At 45.6% G+C, this 14441-nt stretch overlaps 1 protein-coding gene across 1 annotated transcript in view; it reads left to right on the top strand.

Moving 5' to 3' along the window:
* Positions 1-14441, top strand: part of LOC125395521 (NACHT, LRR and PYD domains-containing protein 8) — a 32871-nt gene that overhangs the window by 16622 nt on the left and 1808 nt on the right. The window contains exons 5-8 of the mRNA XM_085685817.2: positions 3576-3728; positions 7223-7393; positions 10433-10603; positions 11159-11329. Of these exons, the coding sequence (XP_085541943.1) occupies positions 3576-3728; positions 7223-7393; positions 10433-10603; positions 11159-11329 (666 nt within the window). The remainder of the gene's footprint in view (positions 1-3575; positions 3729-7222; positions 7394-10432; positions 10604-11158; positions 11330-14441) is intronic.

Raw genomic sequence — 14441 nt, 5'->3', positions numbered from 1 at the left:
GCCAGGGTAGTGAGATCCTACCTCAAAAAACAAAAATTACTACTACTACTACTACTATTATTATTTACATTTTAATAATAATAATACATTTTAAAGACTAATAATGATATAATGATGAGAAGGTTAAAATAGTTATACAGTAGAGCCCACAGAACTATGCCCAAGAGAAGGAGTGTATCATTCTAGAACTTGTTATGCCTGTAACTCTAGCTCCAGAGAACTGTGCCCCTTCTGTTCTCTGTGAGCACACCCTTATGTGCATGTACTGTCACAACACACACACTCACATGCACACATACACACACACACGAAGAATTTCAAGTCTGAGATCAACTACCTATAAGCTTTTGAGAACTCTGCTGCCCCCTAGCAGTTCAAGAGCTCATCTCCCGTCCCTGCACCCACCCTGCCTTTCTACTGCACCAGCATCAGCAGGTGCTGCATGTGGTACACCTCGCCAAGGAGCTGTGCTGGCAAGCATGAGATCTTCTCAGAGGAGAAGGTAGGATGAAAGAGATCATGGTTACAGCTTAGCAAGCTATTATAATGGGAAATGCATTTGACCTACAAAGTTTCATCCTTCATTCCATCCTATATAAATCCATACATAGACAACTAGGGAAATGGGCAGGAGCATCACCATGACTTCGTTTTCAGTCATACAAACTATACTGTGTGTGTGCATGTGTTTGAGAAAGAGTGTGTGTGCAAGAGCATGTGTGTATGTAAGTGTGCACATGCATGTGCACATACAGAGGACAGAGAACAGCCTGTTGGAGTCAGTTCCCTCCTTCCCCATCTCTGATCTGGGTTCAAACTCAGCTCATTAAGGTTGGCAGCAAGCGCCTTTACTAAACTTTTCATCAGCCCTTGCTCATACAAACTGCAAGAGCAAAGTTTTATGGCATAGTTCCAGCCTGTCTGGGGCACTCCTAAAACTCACAACTATGCTAAGCTGGAACCCCATTTCACGGATGAAAATAAAAGACAAGGCGTGGGGTCGTAGAGCTGTGGGTATCGAGAACTGGATTAAAGCTGCAAGATTGGGCAGCACACACTGCACACACTAAAGATTGGGCGGCACACACTGTAATTGTGACACTTGGAAGGTGGTAGCAGGAGGAGGAGGAGTTTAAAGTCGTTTTTGACTACATAGTAAGTTCAAGGCCAACCTGGGATTTATGAGACCTTGTCTTTAAGAATAAAATTTTTAAAAACCTAACTCTGGGTTGGAGAGATGGCACAATGATTAAGAGCATTTGCTGCTCTTGCAAAGGACCTGAGTTTGATTTCCAACACCTGTGTTGAGCCCTCAAAACAGCCTGTCACTCTAGCTCCAGAGAATCCAACACCCCCTTTTGGCCTCTGTGGGTACACACATACACACACACACACACACACACACACACACACACACACAGAGTATTTTTTTTTAATCAAAAAGACCTAACCCCATAGCCAGTTCTTTTATCTGTTAAACTGTACACCCAATCCCTGGGGCTTTTAAGATCCAGAAAGCTAATCATTTATCGTATAAACAAACCACTGGTTTTCCCTTAAAACAAAACATTAAGCCTCACGGAGGCCTTGGCCAGTATCTGACTGCCTTTTCTTCTGTTACAATCGCTATTATTGGCTCCCATAGCACAAGAAGGATGCTGAGGGAGCTGGGGAGCTGGCTCAGTCAGGAAAGTGTTAGCTACACAACCACAAAGGTCTCAGTTCAGAATCCCAGGTCTGACATAAAAACTAAGCAGGGCTGGGCATGCCTATAGTCCCAGCGTGGAAAACAGAAGCGAGACAAAAGGGTTCACTAGGCTCTCTGGGCAGCTAGTCTAGCCAATCAGTAAACTCCAGGTTTAGTAAAGGGTTCTATGTTTAAAAATATGGTGCCAGGCAGTGGTGGCTCACACCTTTAATCCCAGCACTGAGGGAGGCAGAGGCACATGGATCTCTGTGAGTCTGAGACCAGCCTGGTCTACAGAGTGAGTTCCAGGGCAGCCAGGGCTACACAGAAAAACTCTGTCTCGAAAAAAATCAAAAACAAAAACAAACAAATCAGAAGGGCTGGAGTAAGAGTTAAGAGTGCTTGCTTTTCACTGAGGACTGAAGTTTAGTTCTCAGCACCCACACTGGATGACTCACAGTGTCAGGAGCGCTAGCTGCATGAGGAATCCGATGCTCCCTGGTGGCCTCCTGGGATCCCTGCAAACACTTGGTGAATGTGCCCATAACCACACACATTCTTACATGAATGAAAATAAAACCTTTATGAAAATAAGGTACAGAGTAGTTGAAGAAGACATCTGGTGCTCACACACACATACACACACACACACAAAGATCACTGAAGTCCGTTGGGAACGGGACTCTGCTTTGTCATCCAATTTGAGGCATGTGAGTCACACGTTGCATAAAGACTTCTTCCATGTTTTGAGTGAAAACCAGCATCTGAGACAGCTGGGGGCAGAGCACACAAAACTGGGGGAGGAGGCCGTGAAATTCCTGTGTATAGCACCGAAATCACCCTGGTGTCTTCTGCAGTGTGTAAGGTAAAGGCAGAGGCTGGAATTAGTGATAGCACATGGTGATTAGTAATAGCACATGGTGGTCTCCGCAGAATGAATGGTCAGGTGCTCTGTGCCAGCCTGACTTCCTTATGTCCAGCTACTGTTAGTTTTATTTGACTTTAAGAGTATAATCTGATGATATTTACCTTGGATAATGCCCAGAAATGGAATTGCTGGCTCACGTTAGCTCTGTAGTTCATTTTTTGCATATTTGTTAGATTTTTTTTCTTTTGTAAAAAATGTTTAGATTTGTTTATGTGTTTGGATGTTTTATCTATAAGCATGTATGTGTGCCACATGTAGGCAGTACCCTTAGAAGCCAGAAGAGGGCATCAGATCTCCTGGCACTACAGTTACAGATGGTAGTGAGCCATGTGGGTGCTGAAAGCTGAACCCAGGTCCTGTGCAAGAGCAAACAGTGCTCTTAACCACTGTGCCGTCTCCCGACTTCTTTTGCTAAGTTCTTACTGGCATGCATTTGCTGTCCACGGTGCTGGATTCCACATTTTCACATAGCCTGTAATACGCTTTCCGCACATTTCCTCCTTGGCCCCACTGCTATATGACCCTGCTCCTGAGGGCTATGAACAAATGTCCATTTACCCCAAACAGGGAACTGACAACAAACCAAAGTAACAATAGCACTGAAGTCCAACTCAGTGAGCCAATGAGTTTATCGGAGTTACTTACAGTTGTATAGGTGAGGGGCTACTTACAGGAGCAAGATGTCTCAAAGCCAGTTTTATCACTGAAAGCCCACCCTAGCATGGGCTCACAGAAACTGGCACCGTAGGCCTCACTACACAGCTCCTGGGAACTCAATGTGCTAGAGAGTTTCCTTCCAGGCTGCTCAGCTGGTTGGAGTCTCCTCCAGTTTACAGCTGAGAAGCTAGAACTAACTCCTATAGTTATCCATCCTTGAAGAAGAATATGAGGTAGAGTGAAGGGTCTTTGGGGTACCATTTCCTCCAGGAGTAAGGCTTACCATCTCTGTGTGTCATCTAGGTTGAAGCACTGTGAGGCCACCTGTAGAGACTGGATTCAGTTTACTAGCAGTTTTCAAAGGAACACGCACCTGAAGACTCTGCTACTGACAGCAAGCTCCCTAAATATTTTTGTGGTGAAGTACCTGCTGCTGAGTTACCTCAGGGAACTGACGTAAGTTTAAATTCTCTTCCTGTCGTTATCACTTGGTAGCTCCAGGGCATCCCTAAAGAAATCCTGTGCCACAATAGGAGAAGGTAAATGTATTTAACAGGTGGAAGTCTTACGGTTGATGTGATTACGTGGGTGTGCGAATGAGCATCCAGGAAAAATGAAGAAGTGTGACAGAGGAAGGGGGCACAAGATAAGGAATACCTGTGTGGCTGGTTTTGTCAACCTGACACAAATCTAGACATCTCCAGGAAGAAAAAATGCCTTCATCTGATTGGCCCATAGGCAAGTCTATAGGGCGTTTCTTTGATTAATGATTGATGTGTGAGCCTATTCCACTGTCCTCAACCCTGAGCAGGTGGTCCTGGGGTCCATAAGAAAGCAGACTGAACAAGCCACGGGAAGCAAGCCCATAAGCAACATTCCATCATGGGGTCTGCTTTGCGTTCCCTCCCTGACTTGCCTGGATGATGGGCTGAAGAGTATAAGGAGAAATAAGCCCTTCCCTCCCCAAGCCGCTTTTGGACACATGAATTTATCAAAGCGATAGAAACCTACCCTGTTGGTTAGGGGTCAACAGTTAAGAGCATTTGCCATTCTAGCAGAAGACCCAAGATCAGCCTCCAGCTACCAATGTAGGGTAACTCAAAACAATCTTTAACTCCAACTCCAGAGGATCCAACCTTTTCTGGCCAGTATGGTCACCTGAACTCATATACACATTCCCCCCCATGCAGACACATATGCATAATTTAAAAATAAAATAAACCTTTTAAGGGTATTGCAGTGGTTTGAATAAAATGTCCCCCCATAGGCCAATAGGGAGTGTGGCATTGTTGGAATAGGTGTAGCTTTGAGGTCTCAGAAGCTCAAGCCAGTTGTTTCCTGCTGCCTGTGGATCAAGATGCAGAACGCTCAGCTCCTTCTCCAGTACCATAACTGCCTGCACACTGCTGTGCTTCCCACCGTGATGATAATTGGCTGAACCTCTGAACTCTAAGCCAGCCCCAATTAAATGTTTGCCATGGTTGTGGTGTCTCTTCACAGTGATAGAACCCCTGAGACAGGTATATACTTATACCTAGTACCCTAACCTATATCATTATGAGCTCTGTGAAACGAAACAGAATATTATCATTATTGTATTCTTCCATCTCTGTGCATATCAACTGTCTTGAATGCAATTGAACAGGCTAGAATCTCCTAACTCCATGGCAGAACTCTTACACACTTATCCTTAAGCAGGACGGCACACGGACAAACAGGTTTCTATTATCTTACATTTTACATCGACGGTGGCATCTGCTGTCCTTCCTTTTTAATCAGTAGGTTTTAGGTTTGGGGGTTTTTTGGTTTGGTGTTTTTGTTTGTTTGGTTGGTTGGTTTAGTTTTTTGAGACCGGGTTTCTCTGTAGCTTTGTAGCCTAGCTCTCACAGACCAAGCTGGCCTCGAACTCACAGAGATCTCCCTGCCTCTGCCTCCCGAGTGCTGGGATTAAAGGCATGTGCCACCACCTCCTGGCTCACACAGAAGGTTTTAAATGGACATTTTAGAAGCAGAATTCCAGAGCTGAAGAGGGCTTGTCTTCAATCTGCAAGGTTTTGTGACTGGCTATGCCCATTTCCAGTCCTATTGTCAATGCATAGCAAAATTCCCAGGACTTGAAATACTCAGCTGACTCTAGTCATGTTTTGTCAACCTGCTGAACAGCAAATGGCACTTTATTGTTTTAATTGATACTTCTGTCATTTTTCTGAATGATCTTGTTTTTAATTATTTTTTAAATGTGTATTTCCAATGCATATGTGTGTACCCATGGCACACGTGGAGGTCAGGGGACAACTTGCAAGAGTCAGTTCTCTCCCAACACTACGTTGATCCCAAACTCTAACTCAATTAATTGAGCTTGACAGCAAGAACCTTTGCCCTCCAACCCTCTCGTTGGCCCAATAACCTTTCTATTCCTTGTGTTAGCCCTGATGTCTGCATTTGATGTGTCTTTCCATTTTTAACGTCTGGAATTGTGTCTCTTCCTGGGTCAACTCTCATTGAGACGGTCACCTTTGCTGTCCTCTTTGTAAAGATTTGCTTAGTTTTATTTTACATGCTTGAGTGTTTGCCTGCATATATGTCTGCATGCAATATGCATGTCAGAAGGCAGCAGTGAATTCCCTGGATGTGGAGTTAATGGTTGTGAGCCACCGTGTGGGTGCTGGAAACCATACTTAGGTCTTCAGAAAGACCAGCAAGTGTGCTTGACTACTGAGCCCTCTCTCTATTTCCCTCTCTGTCATGCAGTTCCCCTGACCCCGTTATTCCTTCAATCTGTTATCCTCTCTTCCACAAAACTTGAAAGTCCTAAGAGCTGGTGACAGAGCCATAAGGAGCTTTCTGCTTCTAAAAGGAGAGCTCAGGTTAAAGTGACTGTTCCTCAGCATAGCACACACATACACACACCCATGCATGCACACATGGTACAGGAGAGAATTGTCTGTATTCTGTCAATCATGTTTTAAATAAACGCTGATTGGCCAGGCAGGAGGTATAGGCAGGAAAACCAGACAGGAAGTGGAAATGATGCAAGGAGAGCAGGAGAATTCTGAAAATGAGGACGCTGATTCCTCCCACTCCTGCCCAGATCACCGAAGCAGCAGGATGTGAGCTGCCCCACTGAAAAAGGTACTGAGCCACATGGCTAACATAGATCAGAAAAATGGGTTAATCAAGATGTGGGAGTTAGCCAGTAAAAAGCCTGCCCTAACGGGCCAATCAGCATTATAACTTACAGAGATTTCAGTGTGATTTTTCTCTGGGACTAAATAGCTGGGGGATGGGGTGGAACAGAAAACCCAAATAACAAACAGACCCCCTCATGTTACACACACACACACACACACACACACACACACACACAAAACAAAAAAAAAGATAGTTGTGGAAATGAATTTAAAGTGTCCCTTGTCAATTGTAGGAGCCAGACTGATCAAGAACAACACAAGAATCAACTAACCTGGGCTCATTGGAGCTAACAGAGACTGAACCAACAACCAGGGAGCCTGCACAGGACTAACCTAGGCCCTCCGTATATATGTTACAGTTGTGTAGCTTGGCCTTTTGTGGGACTCCTAACAATGGGAACAGGGTCTGTCTCTGACTCCTTTACTGACTTTTAGGATCCTACTCCTTATACTGGGTCACCTTGTCCAGCCTTAATACATGGGAGGTGCTTAGTCTTACTGCAACTTGATATGCTATGTTTTGTTGATACTCATGGGAGACCTGTCCTTTCCTAAACAGAAACGGAGGAGGAGTTAATGGGAGGGTGGAAACATAGTGGGGTGGAAGAGAGACAGGGAGGAGAAGAGAGAAGGGAAACTTCGACCAGGAAGTCAAATAAATAAATAAATTTATATGTATATATATATGTATACATATATAATATTTATTATGTGCATGTACGTTAAAACTGTTCCTTGCCTGTGCGTTTCTCTTCACAGGCTGGAGAATTGTAACATCACTGAGGCCTCTTGTAAAGAAATTGCCTTCGCTCTCAAGCACAGTAAGATGCTGACCCACCTGAGCCTGGCAGAGAACAAATTGGAGGATGCAGGATCGAGGCATATCTGGGATGCTTTGGAACATTTGATGTGTCCTTTGCAAAGACTGGTGTAAGTCTGCAAGGATTTTCTTCCTGAAACTCTGGGGGAATTAGGAGGGGGTGATCAGGAGACTCTATTATGGATTCACGTATGCAGTATGTTAAGTATTGTGGTGATTTCGTTTATTTTTTATAATATGGAGTCAGCTGAGAAGAGACTCTCAATGAGTGACTGTCTAGATCAGATAGTGGGTCTTTGGGCATGTCTGTGGGAGACTGTCTGACTGAGCTCATTGATTTAGGAAGACTCAGACTGAAAATGGGTATTACCATTCCCTTGATTTGGGTCCTGGGCTCTATGAAAGAAGAGAAAGTGAGATGAATACAAGAATATAAGCATGCATTTATATTCTCTCTCTCTCTCTCTCTCTCTTAAGCATGCATTTATATTATCTCTCTCTCTCTCTCTCTCTCTCTCTCTCTCTCTCTCTCTCTCTCTCTAAGAAAGTGAGCTGAATACAAGCATGCTTCGTAGCATGAATAATAAAAACCCAGAGACAGATTCTGGGGTTCAAGATGAAGATCAGAAAAGCAAAGCAGCCAGCCACTGGCTCTTACCTCTATCTCAGACCAAAATGGGCAATCCTGCCTCCATACTGAGACCTATCTTCTCCCGTCTTATATTCCTCTCTAGTACTGGGGTTAAAGGCAAGCACCACCGTGGCCAAGCCTCTATGGCCAGCTAGTATGATTGCTGGGATTAAAGGTGTGTGGGGGCTGGAGAGATGGCTCAGTGGTTAAGAGCATTGCCTGCTCTTCCAGAGGCATGTGTCTAAAAGCAGGAGACACCAGACTTGGCATCAGGTCATTTGAGAAAGATCTAGAACTTTAACAGACGAGCTGAAGATGAGTCATCATCCACTCCACACTAAGTCCATGGCAAGTTGGATGTCCCAACAGCTATGATGTTACCAGGGAAGCAATCTTGCCACATCCAGCCCAACCCTTTGAAGTTTGGAGCACTGCATTCTGGGTACCCTGTTGTTGATGGTATTCATAGAGGACTGGTGACCAACAAAAGGCTGAGAGACCATTATGGGTAGCAATCAAGGGAGTGTACATTGCTTAGTCTAGAAAAGATTATCTTGCATCAAATGTAGCTGCTTCGAGGAATTAAAACCACTATTGTATAAGGATGATTTGATAAAATAAAGACAATTTTTAAAAAAAAAAAGTGTGTGAAACCACGACCTGACCTGTATGGATGACTAGTGTGACTGTTTTGTGTTCTGATCTTCAGGCAAGCTTTATTTATTAAACAAAAATAATATACCACTATAATGCATTTATTCTCTCTCTCTCTCTCTTTCTCTTTTCTTGACTGTGCATTGACTAGCTGCTTCAGGTTCCAGCTACTTAGATTTTCCCTGAAGCACAACCGAGGGGAGTGAACACAGCAGTGGGCACTGTACTCACTCAGAGGGTGATGCTAGCTAGCATGCTGGAGTGTTGGCTGGCTTGACCTTGTGCTAAACTTATGCAGGCAACCATGGCTGCTGTGAGATGGTGTGTGAGTTCCCAGTAAAGAGCAAAGTTGTTACTATTTCCATTTTGGAGGCAAATGATCTAGTCCTTAACCCAGTTCTCTGAGGTGAGATGAAATTCCAAACTTAGGTGTGAAGCCACAGAGTGGAAGTTTTCAGATTTGAGGGACATGGAGGAGTATCAGTGTTTACCGCTGGAGGAGTCGCTAGCTGGAGGGCACTGAGTCTAAAAACTAGATTGCACTCAATTCCCCTTGACGATATCATGTAATTGCAAAGCTGTGTTTCCTGTGGTGATGTCATGGCGACAGGGATCTTACAAATTAAATGAGGAAAAAGGCACGTCCTGAAAATAGTGATCAAAGTGTTAAAGCTGGCACCAGCCAAGAATGTTTAAGAACCTTTGAACTTGTGTTTCCCATCTCCTGTGTTCTGAGTGAATGCTCTGTCTGCCTCTGAGATCAGAATGGTGTCATGAGACCTGGCTTCCTGCCATAGGAAGAATGTCTTGTTTCTGGCACACTGCTGGGGACCAGAATGCATTCCTTTTGGGGGGAGGTGAGACAGGTCTCTCTGTGTAGTTCTGGCTGCCCTGGAACTCACTCTGTAGACCAGGCTGGCCTCTAACTCACAGAGAACCACCTTCCTCTGACTCCCAAGTGCTGGGATTAAAGGCATGTACCCCAACCACCCAGCCAGAATGCATTCTAAATGGTAGTCTGTTGACCATTTATCTCACACTAGCATGGGTGCCTTAGATGGCCTTCCTCAGAGTCCATATTGGTCATTTTCTCCATGATATGTTGATGTGATCAAATACCCAACAAGAAAATACTGGAGTGGACAAGAGTTCATGTGGCTTATGATTGAGGGGAGTCTGCATTCTATCCTGACCTGACAGGAAAGGCGTAGCAGCAGGCGCATGAGGCAGCTGGACACATTGGTTGGGTCTGTAGGCAGAAACCACAGAGCTGACGGGAAATGGGGCACTAAAACCTCACACGATTCAGCTGGCAAGATGGCAAGCCTGTCAACGTGAGTTTGAGCCCAGGGATCAACATAGTTAAAGAAGATAACCAAGTCTTGCAAATTGTCCTTTGACCTCGCTACATGTGTGTTATGTCATTGCCACACACACTCTCACACACACCACTGCCTCCAATTAGTGTTATTTAAGCACATGAGTGTGTGGCCCTCCATTAGAACATTGGCAACATTCTAGTGACCACACACCCAAAGAAAAATGACTCTCCCTCCCCTAGCTGCCATCAACTGCCACTAGCTCTTTGGTTGGTGGGGTTGTGTGAGCCCCCCCCCCCGTGCTGTATTTCTAGCTTGATGTTGTGCTGACCACCATAGTGGCTGTGAGTTCAGGAGAGCAGTCATTGTGCTGTGGCCAGAGGGCAGACTCCACAGCACCCCTCCCATCTTCCGGTTCTTACTTGGCATTTTCTGCCCCCTCTTCCACCATGTTCTCTGAGAAGTTAACCAAGTTGTCCTAATTACCAAAACCATGGAAGAAATAAGTACAGTCCAAGAATGATTTGGATGGTGTTTCCTGACAGGCTGAGGCAGTGTTCTTTGACTTCAGCATGCTGTGAATATATGATGTCGTCTTTCAAGAACAATAAAAGCCTGCGAAGTTTGGACCTGAGTTTCAACAGGCTGATGGACGATGGGGTCAGCCTACTCTGTAGGGCTCTGGCAGAAGCCAACTGCAACTTGTTGGTCCTGGAGTAAGTTGCCCCATTTCTCCCAGCATCTCCCTGGCTCTACCCCTAGCCCTGGGGTTAGGAACTCCTGCAGCCATGTCTGTTGTAAGATAACAGCTGCTAAGGGTCTGTCTGACACTTTCCCAGTGAAGTCTCGACTCCCTGAGCCATCTCACTAGACCCCCGTTCCCTCCTCTGGATAATCGCCCTGCAGACCCTGGTGCATGGCAGGGACGTGCAGCAGCTTCAGCTGCTGTGGGATTCGGTTCTGTGTGCTCAGTGTGAGGTGAGCCCTCAGATGGTGGGACATGGTGACTTCCCTTCTGTCTATTTCTAGGTTTTGGTTTGGTTTGGTTTGTATGTGTGTGTGTGTTTGGGTTTTTTGTTGTTGTTGTTGTTGTTGTTGCTGTTTTGTTCTGTTGTATTTTTGAGATAGGGTTTCTCTGTAGCTTTGGAGCCTGTCCTGGAACTCGCTGTAGACCAGGCTGGTCAGAACCCACAGAAATTTGCCCGTCTCTCGAATGCTGGGATTAGAGGCATGTGGCACTACCACCCAGACCTTCTATTTCTGCCCCACAGGCTGGAAAAGTGTTGGTTCACTTCTGCCTCTTGCCATGCTCTGGAATCCATGCTCTGTAGGCACAGGAAGCTGAGGTACCTGGACCTGAGCAAGAACACTATTGGAATCGATGGCATGCTGACCTTGGCCCTGGCGTTCTTCAGACAGAGACGGGCAGAAGAGGTCGTACTGTAAGTTCCGTGGGAACCAAAGGATTCTTGTTTGGTAATAATAGTACCAGAGACTCAGTAGCTATTGGGAAGAGGTTTTTTTTTTGGGGGGGGGCTGCTGTTGTTGTTTGGTTTGTTTGGTTTTTGGTTTTTTGAAACAGGGTTTCTTTTTATAATATATTTGTCTTTTAAAAACGATCTTTTCTCATTAACATACCTATCCCAGGCCCACTCTCTCCCCTCCTCCCACTCCCCTGCCTTCTGACACATCACTTTGAGGAAAAACCAGGACCCTCCCCTCTATAGTTAGGCTGAGCAAGATATCCCTCCAAAATGAATGGTCTCCAAAAAGCCAGTTCAAGCACTAGGGATAAATCCTGATCCCACTACCTCAAAGACTGCCCCAACCACACATCTGTCACACACATTCAGAGGGCCTAGTATGGTCCTATACAAGTTTCCCCACTGTCAGTCCAGAGTCATTGAGCTCCCACTAGCTCAGGTCAGGTGTTTCTGTGGGTTCCCCATTATGGTCTTGACCCCTTTGATCGTGTTATTGCTCCTTCCTCTCTTGGACTGGTCTCTGGGAGCTCAGCCCAGTGCTTCACTGTGGATCTCTGCATCTGCTTCCATCAGTTGTTGAATGAAGTTTCTATGGTGACAGTTAACGTAGTCATCAATCTTATTACAGGGGAAGGCCAGTTCAGGCACCCTCTCCACTATTGCTTAGAATCTTAGCTGGGGCCATCCTTGTGGATTCCTGGGAATTTCCCTAGTGCCAGGTTTCTCACTGGCCTCATATTGGCTCCCTCAATCAAGACATCTCTTCCCTTGCTCTCACTATGTGTCTGTCCCCCATCTCTACCATCCTGTTCCCTCAAGTTCTCTTCCCCCTCCCCTTCTCTCTTCTCCTCTTCCACCCTCCCTTCCCCCACCCATGCTCCCAATTTTCTCAGGAGATCTTGTCTATTTCCCCTTCCCTGAGGAATCCATGTATGTCAAAACAGAGTTTCTCTAACTTTGGAGCCTGTCCGGGAACTCACTCTGTAGACCAAGCTGGCCTTGAAGTTGTTGTCTTTTTTTTTTTCTTTTTCTTTCTTTTTTTTTTTTTTGACCTTAAAGAAAAATGCAGAAAGCTAATATGTCATTTTGTCACCAAATAGTGTTGAATGTAGTCCTGCTCTCATTTCCCTGAGTTCCTTGGTGGCTGGGTTCTCCAGGGAGCTCTCTTCCCAATGTCTAGTAGAGCTTCCTCCCTAAACTCCCCCATCCTATTGGCTCAGAACACAGGGCCTCCTCTAGTGGACACCCTCTTTTTCTGATGTCAGGTCAGGCAGATGGCCGATTTCCCAATCCTAGGATGAACTGAGAGCACCTAGACAGCAAGCAGGTACCTGCTGCCAGCTAACGAAGGCGGGGCATCAGGGCCCCTCTATCTGCAGTTCTCTAATGAGCTAAACAAATGGACTGTAGTGCTCTGTTCTTACAGGCCTCAGGAGGTCTCCTATGCACAAACACAACTTAAAATCTCCCTGTGTAGAGTGAGATGCTACCATGGGTGTGGCTGAAAGTCTGACCGGTTCCTGGGGATTTCCAGCCCCCTTCATGTGACATTTAGACCAGCCTCCCATGTGATGGGAAAGGGGTCTGTGTTCTCCTGACTGCTATGCTCTCTCTTTTCATCCTTTCCTTTCTGTTTCCTTCATATTTTTCTGGTTTTTGCTCCCTTTTGTTTCTATGTATCCCTGGGTGGCTTCAGCCTCACCTTCCCCTGCCTCAAGCGTCCTGAGCACCAGGATGATATGGCAGGAATTAGCATGCCCCTCTCTTCATCCCAAGTTTTACATTAAGTTAGTAATATTATTGCTTAGACTGTTCACCAGCTGAGTGACTGTGAATGACCTTGTCTACCTTTGTGCCTCAGTGTCCCTGTCTATAGGTAGGATTTGTGTGGGTTCTTCATCCCTGAGATTTCAGGATTATTATGGGGTATGTACGTGTGAGAAACCAAGCACTGACATGCTGTCATCCAGGGGTGGATGTGGGCACAGGTGTCATTGCAGCCGATGCCTTCAGTGTCCATACTGTGCTGCAAATTACCTCATGTGTTGTCACCTCAAGCATTGAGCAGACTTTCTGATGGGCAAAGCTGTCTGAGGAGCAGCCATTCAGGTCAGGGTGTCTCACCAGGTTTCAGTAAGGCTGTTGCCTGGGATGTGATGGGAGCCAGGACTCAGCTGTTTGTACACGTGCCAGACAGGAATCTGCTGTCCACACACATGGCCATTGGCCAGAGGCCAGTAATCTGCTGTCCACACACGTGCCATTGGCCAGAGGCCAGGAATCTGCTGTTCACACACGTGGTCATTGGCCAGAAGCCAGGAATTTGCTGTCCACACACGTGCCATTGGCCAGAGGCCTATGCTGTTCTATAGGGTAGCTCATGACATTAGCTAGTTTCTTCCAGAATGCATGACAAGAGAGATGTATAGAAACACAGAGAGACATACACATGGAAACAGATTCGGAGAAACACTCAGAGAGAGAGATATGAAGATATCAAGAAAGACAGAGAGAAACACAGAGGCAGAGCTAAACAGCAGAGAGAAACAGAGAGATGCAAAGAGACACAGAAACCAAGAGACAGACACAGAGAAAGACATTTAACAGAGACACATGAGGCAGAGATAGAAAAACAGACGTGCATACAGAGACACGAAAGGAGACAAGCGGAGGCAGGGCACATACAGGAGCCTGCTCCCAGGGTTCCTGAATTGGGGGAACACAAAGGCTAAGAAAATGTCAGATGAAAGAAACTGAGACAGAAAACACAGGATAGAACCAGGAGGGCTGTTTGGTCATGCCAAAACAGCCGACCAATCCAAAGTTTATTTTAGAACTTGCTTATATACAAAGGCAGAACCAAGCACAGCACAGTCAGTCAGTATCTACCCACAAAACCATTCCTGTCTGTGGGTGAGCAGTCTTCCAGCTAACATGTGCTTGCTGTTCGGAAGCAGCCTCACTTTCTTTTTTAAGTTAATTAATTTATTTATTATGAATACAATGTTCTGCTGGCACCAGATTTCATTACAGATGGTTGTGAGCCACCATGTGGTTGTTGGGAACCAAA

Source organism: Myodes glareolus, chromosome 1 (genome assembly GCF_982192425.1).
Source record: "Myodes glareolus chromosome 1, mMyoGla1.1, whole genome shotgun sequence".
Classification (NCBI taxonomy): domain Eukaryota; kingdom Metazoa; phylum Chordata; class Mammalia; order Rodentia; family Cricetidae; genus Myodes; species Myodes glareolus.
The sequence above is the reverse complement of the archived record's forward strand: the minus strand, read 5'-3'. Positions and strand labels throughout refer to the sequence as shown.